At 38.4% G+C, this 13720-nt stretch overlaps 1 protein-coding gene across 3 annotated transcripts in view; it reads right to left on the bottom strand.

Moving 5' to 3' along the window:
- The window catches only part of RABGEF1 (RAB guanine nucleotide exchange factor 1), a 58152-nt gene that overhangs the window by 38092 nt on the left and 6340 nt on the right, over positions 1-13720 (bottom strand). For 2 of the 3 annotated variants that reach the window (XM_028109805.2, XM_028109807.2), the window contains exon 2: positions 782-970. In XM_028109805.2, coding sequence (XP_027965606.1) covers positions 782-960 — 179 coding nt within the window. In that variant the 5' untranslated portion in view covers positions 961-970. The remainder of the gene's footprint in view (positions 1-781; positions 971-13720) is intronic. The other variant, XM_028109806.2, reaches the window with a different exon arrangement.

Here is a 13720-nt window from a genome sequence, read left to right as displayed (position 1 = left end):
GCAGTGAGCATGCATTATAATTCTGAGTTCACCACAAATGCAAGCAAAGTGGTCACTCAACAAATACGGCTGAGTAGATATAAAAAAAAAAACTAGCAAAAGCTGTCAGAGTTCAGTCTGACTTTCTTTTATGGAGAAGTTTTATTGTTTCTGGGTTGTTTGGCAAAAGAGTAACATCATGCGTGGTATTTTATTCATCCCTATGCTCACCATCCATTCTATCTTTTACTTTTTACCATAATCATATTTCTGGATAATATAAACTACTTTTCACTAACAAACCCCATTTTTAAGAAAAAGTTAAGTTTCCAAAATGCAAGGGCCATGTATACAAATCAACAAGTTTCTACTATTGTGTTTATGACCATGTCAGATGCCATGCTGAATATATTATAAGAATGAGGAAAATGATGCTTGATGAGAGCCATGTGCCAAGTTCTGTGCTAGGGACATCACAGATATTACCTTAGTTGACCTTCACTATGAAGTATGTGTATATGCATTCTTCTAGTCCAAGAAGCCTATTATCTATATTAGAGAACTCAGACTAACACACTCTAAACACAAAATAATTAAAGGAATAAAGATGAAAATGAAGTAATCACTGAAAGCTATTCATTAAATGCTGACTGAGAAGAAAAGGGTAAAAAATTTCATTTCTCTTAATATTAAGCTGACTTGTTGACAGCTCACAACAGGAGAGAAAAATGGATTTTGACAGTGACAGAACTGTATATCCAATCATATCACAGTTAAACCACCCCTATTTAAGTCCTTTTACCGCTCTGCCAGTTCCCAATCCTCCTGAATCTGCTTCTGCCTTGCTTTGTGGTACTCTTCCCTCCAGCACTTGGAGCAGAAACCCTGCCAAGCAGGGTTGCCATAGTAACCACATCCTTTCTTGCAAAGGAGCTCTGACTGATCCACATGAATTCCTCGGCGTTCAGACTTAAGGCTCATCTTCTTCCTGCTAATCAAGTAAATAAGAAAGTGATGTTGTAAATGAATTCACTATCATTCTTCTATTAGCACAGCAATTAAGAAAAAAAAGGTGAGTCCAGGGGCGCCTGGGTGGCTCAGTTGTTAAGCATCTGCCTTCGGCTCAGGTCATGATCCCAGGGTCCTGAGATGGAGCCACGCATCACTGGGCTCCCTGCTCCACAGGAAGCCTGCTTCTCCCTCTCCCACTCCCCCTGCTTGTGTTCCCTCTCTCACTGTCTCTCTGTCAAATAAACAAATAAAAATCTAAAAAAAAAAATGTGAGTCCATAATCTTCAAGCTGTAAGGGAGGGAAGGAACACAGAGAGGGAGGGAAAAAGAGTTTAAATATAACAAGTTCCTGGGGTACCTGGCTGGCTCGGTTGGAGCATGTGATCTTGATCTTGGAGTTGTGGGTTAGAGCCCCACACTGGGTGTAGGGATTACTTAAAATCTGGAAGGGAGGGAGGGAGGGATGGAGGTAGGCCCATCCGTCCTGACAGTTATACTAAAGAAAACACTTCTTATTTCCTTCTCAATAATATAAAGAACACTTTAAGAAAGGACTAATATTGGATTAAAGACCTAAATGTAACACATGAAACTATAAAACTCCTAGAAAAAAACATAGGGGAAAAAAACTTCATGACATCAGATTTGGCAACAATTTCTTGGATATGACACCAAAAACTAGCATAAGCAACAAAAGGAAAAATAGACAGATGTGACTGTATCAAACACGAGCATGGTGGAGGGGGGTGGGGCAGAGGGAGAAGCAGACTCCCTGCCAAACAGGGAGACTAACGTGGGGTTCAATCCCAGGACCCTGGCATCATGACCTGAGCTGAAGGCAGACGCTTAACGGACTGAGCCACCCAGGCACCCCTGTAACAAATGTTTATAACAACATTATCCACAATAGCCAAAAGGTGGAAACAATCCAAACGTCCATCAACTGATAAATGGATAAACAAATTGTAATAAATCCATACAATGGGGTATTACTTGGTCATAAAAAGGAATTAAGTACGGATATACGCCACAACAAGATCAACCTTGAAAACATTACGCTATGTGAAAGAAGCCAGTGATAAAAGACCACATATTATACGATCCCCTTCATGTGAACGTCCAGAACAGGTAAATCTACAAAGACAGAAAGCAGATTAGCAGTTGCTTAGGACTAAGGGGGAGAGGATGGGAATAACGAAGATAGCTCAAGAGTATGAGGTTTCTTTTTGAGATGATGAAAATATTCTAAAGTTGGCTGTCATGATGGTTGCCACTGAATTGTCTGATCTTTAAATAGCTGAGTTCTATATGTGAATGATATACCTCAATAAAGTTGTTTTTAAAATACAGGTATAGGGGCACCTGGGTGGCTCAAATGGTTAAGTGTCTGCCTTTGGCTCAGGTCATGATCTCCAGATCCTGGGATAGAGCCCCATGTCGAGCTCCCAGCTCAGGGGGGCATCTGCTTCTCCCTCTTCTTCTGCCCCACCCTGCTTGTGCTCTGTCTCTCTCTCAAAAATGAATAAAATCTTTTTTTAAATAATAAATGAATGAATGAATGAATAAATAAAATACAGGCATATCTTGGAGATCTTGCAGGCTGGGTCCCAGACAACCACAATAAAGCAAATGTCACAATAAAGTGAGTCAAATAAATGTTTTGGTTTCCCAGTGCACATAAACATTAGGTTTACACTATACTACAGTCTAAAAGTGTTTAATAGTATTATATCTAAAAAAAAAGTACACACTTTAAATTAAAGACATATTTATTGCTAAAAAAATACTTTATTGCTAAAAACTGCTAACCATCTGAGATTTCAGCGAGTTGTAATCACTGATCACAGATACTATAACAAATAATGAAACCATTTGAAATATTACAAGAATTACCAGGTCTTGTGACACAGAAACATGAAGTGAGCAAATGCTGTTGGAAAAATGGTGCCAACAGATTTGTTCAATGCAGAGTTGCCTTACAAACCTTTAATTTACAAAAATGCAGTATTTGTGAAACTCAATAAAGCAAAGTGCAATAAAACAAGGTATGCCTGTAAAAATCAGAAAAAGAGGGTGGAATGGGAAGTCAGATTCAAAGAACTATCAGCTTTGAAGGTGGACAGACTGTAATCCAAGGAATATGTAAAGCAAAAATAAATTTGCTTTTCTCCACTTCTAGAAGCGGACAATGACCCCTGGCTCACAGCCAGCAAAGAAATGAAGACCTCGGTGCTATAACCACATGGAACTCAATTCTGTCAGCATGAGTATGTCTGGAAGCAGATTTTTCCCACAGCCTCTAGATAAGAGCCCAGGCTGGCTGATTTCTTAATTTTGACCTCCTGAGATCCACAACAGAGTACCCAACTTGAGCTAGCCAAGAGTTCTGACTTACAGAACTTTGGGACAATAACTGGGTGTTCTTTCAAGCTGCTAAATTTGTGGCAATATGTTATGGCAACAACAGAAAATGAACACAGGCCTTCTTCCCATTTGTCTTTTTTGGGGCCTTTGCACTTATGTTCCAATGCCTAGAATGCTGTGCGCCCTGCTGTTCGCATAGTGACAACTCTCTCACCATGAAGGCCTCAGCTTTCATGTCACACTTCCAGAAAGGCCTTCCCTGGCCATTCTATCTAAAGTACTACCTCCCCAAGCTCCCCAACCCTCACCTCCACACTGGCTCAGCATTATTTCTATCTAACTCTGTCTAACAAGGGAGGGTAGGGAAAGAGTTAACCAAGTAGGATCAATTGCTAAAAAATCATAAGCATTCTCAGAAAGGCCTGCTTAGTATGTGACTGGCTCTTGGTCAGCTTCTGGAAATGGAGGTCTTGGAAGTGTCCTTGTGTTCTGTACTCTTGGAAGTACACTATACGAACTTGTTTAGATGGTTCGTGCAAATAGTGTGATGTATGGTAAACACCCGCTTTCTTTCTGGAGTTGGATTAACTGTGGTCAGTCATGAAGGCAGTTGTGCTTGTCTGACCAACCTTCAACAAAAACCCTGGAATTCAAGGCTTAAGTGAGTTTCCCGAACAGAAAATACCTCACATGTTGCTACAATTTGTTGCTGGGGGATTAAACACACCCTGTGTAACTCCACTGGGATTAGATTCTTGGAAGTTTATGCCTGGTATCCTCTAAACTCTGTTCAATGCACCATTTTCCTTTATTGATCCTGCTTTGTACCCTTTCACTAGGTATAAAACATAGCCAGGAGTGCAGGAGTCCTTCTATCCAATTACCAAACCTGGGGGCAGTCTTGGGGAATACCAACATAGAGTATGATTATAAAGGGGTGGCATGAGGGAGATACAGAATAATTCTGTATCTTGATTATGGTGGTGGTAAACAAAAAATTTTGTGGATTTGCAGAGCTTCCCACTATTTTCCTTATGAGAATCCTGCTTCCTATTCTTGGGTTCAATGTCATGTCCTCATAGATCACTCCTCAAGGCTGAGATTTATAGGAAACATTCAATCAACTCTACTAAAATGATAAAATGTCCTTTGACCTCAGTTAAGAAATAAAACTTACAGGTAATTTTTTTCCCTTAAATTTGCTTTTCTCCACTCATAGAAATATAAGATGCTTACTCTAAAACACCTGAGATATACAGACAAGAAGAAAATAAAGTACAAAGAAAATAAAAACATCACCCAAGTCACTATATTCTTCTAGTGCTTTCTCTACTTATCACTCACTTATTTAGCAAATATTTATATACTGATATACATTATATGACAGGTACTTTATAAAAGTAAAAGTAAAGTTTCAGTCCTCATGGTGCTTGCTGTGTAGTATGGGAGATATAACTATATATCTAGAAAGCCTGAAAGAAGAAATGAAAACACTATGAAAAATGAAGAAACAATTTTAAAATTACATAAAAGAATTTATGTTTATGTGGAACAAGCTAAATATGTATACATGAAATCTATGGAACTCTTAAAATAGCCTAACAATAACAAGATAGAAAATATAAAAAGAGATCTCATTCACAATAGTATCAATGTTGTAATAGGAAAATCATATAGTTTACAATAAAAATTGAGATACAAAGAAGGCTGAAATAGTTGGTAAGACATGCCAATTTTTACTGAGAAAATTAAATACATAAATGGTAAATGTTTCAAAAATTTCAAGTTTAGTACAAATGACAATAAAATTACAAAAAACTTTTTTGAACTTGACAAAAGTTTTCCTTATTTTCTCAGCAATAATAGGCAAGATTTTTTTTAGTTTTCTAAATTAAGTTATTGAATTTTAATTTTTTAAATAAAATTTTTAAAAGATTTTATTTACTTATTTGTCAGAGAGCGAGCACAAGCAGAGGGAGAAGCAGGCTCTCCGCAGAGCAAGACCGAAGCGGGACTCAATCCCAGGACCCCGGGGATCACGACCCCAGCCGAAGACACACGCCCAACTGACTGAGCCACCCAGGTGTCCCTGAATTTTAATTTTTTTAAGCAAACTTGTTAAAATAGGGTGAACTTAGAAACAGAACTGGCAAATGGATACAGAACAGGTTGACTCCAAAATGAATGCTAATACAATACATAAAACAACTGGGGCACCTGGGTGGCTCAGTCGGTTAAGCGTCTGCCTTTGGCTCAGGTCATGATCCCAAGGTCCTAGGATTGAGCCCCACACCGGGCTCCTTGCTCAGCGGGGAGCCTGCTTCTCTCTCTCCTGCTCCCCCTGCTCTCTCTCTCTGTGTCAAATAAATAAATAATAAAAAAATCTTAAAAACAAACAAAAAAAACCAACTTAGTAGTAGTGGAAGGAGAAGGGGAGAATTTTCAATAAGCAATGCTGAAATAACTGGTCAGCAACCTGGTACTCTCCCAAATTAATTACAGGTATCTTAAAAGAGTTAAAAAAGTTTTTATTAAGGTTTTATTTATTTAACAGAGAGACACAGCAAAAGAGGGAACACAAGCAGGGGGAGTGGGTGAGGGAGAAGCAGGCTCCCCACTGAGCAGGGAGCCCGATGCGGGGCTCGATCCCAGGACGCAGAGATCATGACCGGAGCCGAAGGCGGATGCTTAACAACTGAGCCACCCAGGTGCCCCAAGAGTTAAAATTTTTAAAAGACAAATGGAAAAATACAAAGAACTAAAATTATTTATGAAACTTTTAAAGTACTGAGGGCTATTTAAGCTTAAAAACTGAAGGAAAATTTAAAAAGAAAGATTTAAATATAAACTGAAACTTCTACCTAGTTTTTAAAAGGTCTACTTAGAAAAAGAAAAGCAAATACTTTAATCGGACAATGAAGTAGTTTATCATATTTAGAAATTATACTGATAAAAAGAAATTGTGAATCTCTGATATGCAGGATAAGGATGTGAGTAGACCAATCATAAAATGGGAGCAGCTTCCTAGAAACAGAAACGGAATGTCAAAGGGTTTGTGCATTTTAAATATTGATATATACTACCAAACTGGCTTCACAAAATGGTTGTATCCATCTACATTCCCACCTATGGTGTATGAGAGAATCTACTTTCCCACAAAATCATAAACAGGCATCATTAGTCTTTATTTTGCCAATCTGAAAGGCAAAAAAAAATCATTTATTGTTTTAATATGCATTTCCTTAAGATTAAACATCTTTAATACATATTTACTGGCCATGAGCATATCTTCTTTGAAGAATTTAACTATTCACGTTCTTTGCTTGTTTTTCTACGTCATCTTTTTTTAGATGAAGCATAGTTTACATATAATCTTTTTTCTTTTTATAGGTGCTCTTTTTATGTTATCTTTTAGTCCCTGACTTTATATTATGAAGACACCATTGTTTTAATCAAAGACAGTATTTAAAATCTATACCCAAATTTCACTGACTTTTATATTATTAAATACATTGCTTCCAAAATGAATGTAACTATCATACTGAGGGGGTGCCTGGGTGGCTCAGTCAGTAGAGCATCAGACTTTTCATTTCCGCGCAGGTCAGGATCTCAGGGTCGGGAGATCAAGTCCTCCCTCAGGCTCAGTGGGGCGTCTGCTTGAGATTCTCTCTCCACCTCCCTCTACCCCTCCCCCACCGGGGCTCATGCTCTCTCTCAAATGAATAAATAAATCTTTAAAAAAATATATATCACACTGAGAATCAGTGGCAGAGTTCCAATGTTAAATATAACAAAACAGAGTATCCAAACACTAGCCTGCCCAAATAATTCCACTCTGTAATCAAACCCATGGAATATAAAGTGGAGTTTGTGCTGCTGGAATGAGCAGAGCCAGAAGAGCAGCATTCTTACAGAGTGAGTTCTTGACAACAATCTTCCACTGTATTAAGCTGCACCCTCTCCAGATAAGTAAAATTATGACTCCGATCTGAGCATGCCATTTCCCAGGCTAACAACTCAAACTTGCACGCAAAAAATAAACTGGCTGCTCTGGTCTACTTCCTACCATGCTCTATCCTCTCTTCCAGGGAAGCAGCCAATTCCCCAACTGGTCAGTTTCTAAGTAAATGACCAAATATTCTCTCTCTTAACTCCACTTACACTAGCAACAAACTGCGGTACATAATGTGGTTTCAACCATTAACAGCTTTGTTTTTTCTCAAACTTACACCTTAGTTTTCGCTTTGCTGCAGCCATTTCACCCTTAGCCTCACCCAGCTGTGGTTGGGCAAAGTGATACACACACACATCTATGAGATATGAGAAATACAAAAAGCAACTGCCTGGTTTGAAAATTTATTCAGACTTGTTAGATGGCTCTATGAAATACATATTTGTATTATGTTTTAAGCTTCTGAGAAGTATACTGTGTGTAATAAAAATGTAATCCCATTAAATTGCAGGAACTTTCAAAAGTTCCTAAACCATACCATCTCAGGGCGCCTGGGTGGCTCAGTTGGTTAAACATCTGCCTTCGGCTCAGGTCATGTTCCCAGAGTCCTGAGATCGAGCCCCACGTGTCAGACTCCCTGCTCAGCACGGAGTTTCCCTCTCCTCCACCTCCCTCTGCCCCTCTCACCTGCTCATGCTCTCTCTATCTCTTTCTCTCTCTCAAGTGAATAAATAAAACCTTAAAATAGAATAAAATAAAAACCATACCATCTGTTGTGGGTTGAACTGTGGCCCCTCAAAAGACAGGCTGAACTCAATACTGTGAATGAAACCTGATTTGGAAATAAGCTCTAGGCAGATGTAATTATAGAAAGAGGTCATACTGGATTAGGGTGGGGATTAGGGTGGGCCCTAAATCCTTATAAAAAGGCCCTGAGAGACACAGAGGCCATGTGGCCACAGAGGTGGAAATCAGAATAATGTGGCTGCAAGCCAAGGAACTACAAGGACAGCCAGCAATCATCTTCCCTACAGCCTTCAGAGCTAGAACATGGCCCTGCTGACACCTTGATTTCAGATTTCTAGCCTCCAGAACTATGAAAGGATAAATTTGTGTCGCTTTAAGCCACCCAGGTTGTGCTAGTTTGTTTAGAGGAGTCCTAGGAAACTATAAAACCATCAAGAATTGTAAACTGTAATTGTAAACAAATAATTGAAAGAAATGAGTTTTCCACAAGTTATAATAGAACTGTGGGTTCACAGTTATCACTTGCTCTTTATACACTGGGTAATCACACATCCCAGTTCATGAGAACCGTCTGGCTTATGTCTGCTATCCTAGCATAAAGACACCCCTTTGGTTCTCAAAAATGACCTGCTCTGCATAATAAATTACATGGTCACTTTATTTATGAACAAGCCTAGAAAACTCTGTTAGTCTACCTTCAAATTTCACCCCATTCAAATAACATCTGACTCCCCTTTTCCCATTGATAGAATAATTCTATCTCTCTGGTTCTTACAGCATTTTATAAATACAGCTATTGTAAAACATTCTATTATAAAAGCTTACTTACATGTCCATTCCATGTTCACAGGCACATAACGCAGTGTTAGGAACAGAGTGAGTAATCAATATGCATTTCCTAAATTTATTAAATTATTTATTCAGAAGACTAACAAAGTACCTACACAGTCCATTTTCTTTCATTTTTTTCCCCATATACACTCTCCAGGGCCCAATGAAGGTAGAAGTATAATTTAAATAGCAAAACAACTAACTTACGAAGCAGTTGTTCTCAAATTTTAGCATGCATCAGTATCATATGGAGGACTTGTTAAAGCACAGAGCACTGGGTCCCAACCCAGAGTCTCTGATTCAGGAGGTGAGGGGCAGAGCCTGAGAATCTACATTCCTAACAAGTTCCCAGATGATGTGGTTAAGGACTACTCTTTGAGAACTACAGCTATAAAATAAGCACAGGGGCGCCTGGGTGGCTCAGATGGTTAAGCATCTGCCTTCAGCTCAGGTCATGATCCCAGGGGCCTGGGATGGAGCCCCGTATCGGGCTCCGTGCTAAGTGCAGAGCCTGCTTCTCCCTCTCCCTCTGCCACTCCCTCCACTTGTGCTCTCTGGCTCTGTCAAATAAATAAATAAAATCTTAAAAATAAAATAAAATAAAGTAAGCACAACAATTATTAAAAGACTAATTTCTTCTCATGAATTCATTACTGGTAGGAGACTTTCTTTTCTAAATACAATGGAGTAATTTGTGGCAGACCAACACTCCTGCTGAGAACAAGGAAAGCTAGATACATTTTTTAAATCAATATTTAAAGGCATCAGAAAATCTGAAGCAATCTAGACGCCTCTGGATTCTGGAAAAAGAGAGGAACTGTAGAGAAACAAAGTGACATTCTGCAGTCACTTTTGCTGCAAGTGTATTTGCTGATTCTGGGGCAAAAGGATGAGAATCCAGACTTTAGGCAGAAGAACCACAGGAGCTTTTGTAAAAGAGGAAAGGCAAGACTCAAGAAGCCAAAATCCCAGTGAAAGAGAGTCAAAGAGAGCTGGGTGTAACATAAGGCTGGTTTTCCCCTGAGGACATTTACCAAATTTTGCAGCTGCAAAGAAGAGGGCTTCAAAACAAAACTGAAAACCTGAAAATCTAGAGTGGAATTTTCAGGGGTGCCTGGCTGGCTCAGTCAGTGGAGATGCAACTCTTGATCTCAGGGTTGTAAATTTAACCCCCACGTTGGGTGTGGAGATTACTTAAGAATAAAATCTTTAAAAAAAAAAAAAAAGGGGGGGGGCGCGCCTGGGTGGCTCAGTCAGTTAAGCATCTGCCTTTGGCTCAGGTCATGATCCCAGGGGCCTGGGATAGAGCACCAGTGGGTCAGGCTCCCTGTTCAGCAGGGAGTCCGCTTCTCCCTCTCACTGTGCCCCTCCCTCACTGCTTGTGCACATGTGCTCTCTCTCTCAAATAAATAAAATCATTAAAAAAAAGGTGGAATTTTCAGTAATCTCACTGTTCTCAAGAAACAAAGATTACAGTATAGAAGCCACCAGGGGAAGACACCCCTGTGAATCTACACTATCAGTTTGAAGCCCGGGATGACTACTCGATAGTAGTAAAGGTAAACAAGAGGGAAACCGTCTTAATCAACCCAGCAACACAACCTCAACCATTAGCTCAGTCCCTAATAAGACTAGGTGATAAGCCCGTACTCAAAAGGGAGGAGAGATTTCCTCTCTGAAAAAGAAGAGTATCATCTGGAGCTTCATTTTATTCACAACACCCAGCATTTACATAATTAAAAACCAAAAAGAAAAAAACAGACAATAGAAAGAGATGCCCAGATGATCCAATGAAGTTAACAGAAAGACTTTTAATAATGACAGTTATTTAAATTCCCTATTTAGGGCGCCTGGGTGGCTCAGTCGGTTAAACGACTGCCTTCGGCTCAGGTCATGATCCTGGAGTCCCGGGATCGAGTCCCGCATCGAGCTCCCTGCTCAGCAGGGAGTCTGCTTCTCCCTCTGACTCTCTTCCCTCTCGTGCTATCTCTTTCTCTCAAATAAATAAATAAAATCTTTAAAAAAAATAAATTCCCTATTTTAAAAAAATAGGTAAAAAGTAGATTAAAAATAGGTGAGAAAAGGGGGAAAGAACATTTTAAAAATGAAGAATTTTAACTGAGAATTGTAATCATAAGAATCGATCTGAAAAGTATAACTAAAATTAAGAATTCAAAGGTTAGATTTAATAGCAGACCAGATCTAACAGAAGAGAGGATTAGACACTGGAACCCAAGTCAATAAAATACATCCACACTGAGGCAGAAGGAAAAACTAATAGGAAATACAGGGAAAAAAAAAAGTGTAAAGAGAATCAGGGACATTGTGGAAAAGTCTATGGAGTATGTAACTGGTGTCCCTCAAAAGAAAAGGAAAGAATGAATAAGAACCAATATTTAGCAAATTTTCAAAACTGATAAAAAGACAACCCACAGGGGCGCCTGGGTGGCTCAGTTGGTTGAGCGACTGCCTTCGGCTCGGGTCATGATCCTGGAGTCCCGGGATCGAGTCCCACATCGGGCTCCCTGCTCAGCAGGGAGTCTGCTTCTCCCTCTGACCCTCTTCCCTCTCATGCTCTCTATCTCTCGTTCTCTCTCGAATAAATAAATAAAATCTTTAAAAAAAAAAAGACAACCCACAAATTCATGAAACTCTGTGAACCCCAAAGCAGAAAACACAAACACACAGATACAGCATACTTAACTGTTGATAATCAAAAACAAAGAGAAACTTTTAAAAGTAGCTAGTGGAAAAGAAGCACATCACTTTCATAGGTGCAACAATAAAACAGCTAAATTTTCAAAAGAAATCATAAAAACCGTAAGACAATAAAATGACCTCTTGAAAAGGCTGGAAAAAAAAAAAAAGCCCACCTAGAATGTAGTGCTTAATAACTGTTTCCTTTAAAAATAAAGGCAGAATAGGGGTGCCTGGGTGGCTCAGTCAGTTAAGCGTCTTACTCTAGATTTAGGCTCAGGCCAGGGTCATGAGATCAAGCCCAACGTCAGGCTCCACGTTGAGCCCGTTTGGGATTCTCTCTCTCCCTCTGCCCCTCTCCACACTCCCGACCACACCACTCATGCGCACTCTCTCTCTAAAAATAAAGAAAAAAAAATTATAAAGAATTCATTATGGGCCCACTTGCATTAGAAAAAATAGGAGCGGGAACTCTTCAAATGGAAAGAAAAATGTCTATGCCAAAGAGAAACAAAGAAATAAAGGAAGGGTCGAAAAGTAATGTAAACAGTAAATATGTAAGTAAATGCACATAAATACTGATTACAAAAAAACAATAATTTCTTACAGGTCTTAAAAAAATAGGTAGAATAAATGAGTAAAACAGTAATGCAACAAGGCAGGAAAAAGACAAATTGAATTAGTAACTAAAGTTCCAGCATTACTGGAGAAGTGATGAAAGTTATAATTTGTATTAGACTGCAGCAAGTCAAGGGTGTATGTTATAACTGATAGTAATAATCACAAAAAGGATAGTAAAAGAATGTGTAACTAAGCAATTACTACAGGGAAAACATTAAATACTAACCGAATAATAATCCAAGAGAAGGCAAGAAAAAAGGAAAAAGGAACAAAACTGGTGAGTCAAAAAGAAAACTTATCAAAAGATGGTAGATCTAACACCAAATATAGTGACAATCGCATTACATGAAAATGGACTAAATATTCTAATTTAAAAACTAAAATTTATACTAAAGAAAAAAACTAAATTCAACATCAAGATGCTAGGATAAAAAAAATGAAAATATAGGGATGGAAAAAGATACAGCATGCAACATTTACCTAAAGAAAGCTTAAGTAACGCTGTAGTGATACCATACAAAGTAGACTTTAAGGCAAAAAGTATTACCAATGATTAAAGGATAACAGTGTTAATCCACCAAGAAAATTCTAATGTGAGCCAAGCAGGTAGAAATTAGTAATCACTGGGAGCTAAGAAGAATACTTTTACGAATGGCCTTTGAAGGCCAATGCAAAGCACTGGCTGCAACCAATTCCATTTGGGAAAATCTATGGCAGCTCAAAGGGTAGAACTCTACAACAGCATAGAGCATAAATACCAGACTTCTTTGCAATACAATAAAACTCACACATACCTTATGGGAATTTTGAAATGCTTATATAAAATAGTAAATAACTTTTTTAATCACAAAAAAAAAAGATAAGACCATTTTACACAACAGAAGGTATTCTGGGGTAATATAGTGTTTACCAGACTAGGTAGTTTGAAAAGTCACTAAAATTTATAACTATAAAAACTAGATTTCCTGAAATTAAACCCTCAGAAAAAGAAAAAACAAAACTTTAAGAAAGTACTTAGGTTCTCCTTTTCCAAATATAGCTCGAGCTTTGACTGAAGAATGTAAACTGACATCTTTGCATTACACTTACCTAAATGGCAGACTCACCATCATAACCATTAGTGGTTGTGTTTGGAGCTGGAATTGGTTAGGCCTAGAACCGACCTCCTGATCAGTTTTTCTGTTAGAATCTAAGAACTTTAAACTTCAAAAGAATCTCAGCTTACTTCTCAAGCACTATTTTAAATAAATTAATAAGTTGAGATTTTTATTTTCTAATTTATTTATTCAATTACTAGACCAAAGTACTAAAAAAGCAAAAGTTCTTATTTTTTCTTTCTTTTTTTTTTTTTTTGGTGGTCCATACAGGGATTGGAGAGTTCTTCTTGAAAGAAATAGCCTATAACCTCTTGTGGTTAGCAACAACGTCAAAAAAGTGTCTGCAATTTGTTACCAAATATGTCCAAGAACAAAAGTAGGCTCTTGGGAGAAAGCAGTGTTTACATACAGTTGATATTCA

This window comes from Eumetopias jubatus, unplaced genomic scaffold, assembly GCF_037043125.1.
Source record: "Eumetopias jubatus isolate StellerSeaLion01/CBP00866 unplaced genomic scaffold, mEumJub1_p1.0 scaffold_12, whole genome shotgun sequence".
Taxonomy (NCBI): Eukaryota; Metazoa; Chordata; class Mammalia; order Carnivora; family Otariidae; genus Eumetopias; species Eumetopias jubatus.
Note: the sequence above shows the minus strand (reverse complement) of the source record. Positions and strands in the feature narration are given on the sequence as shown.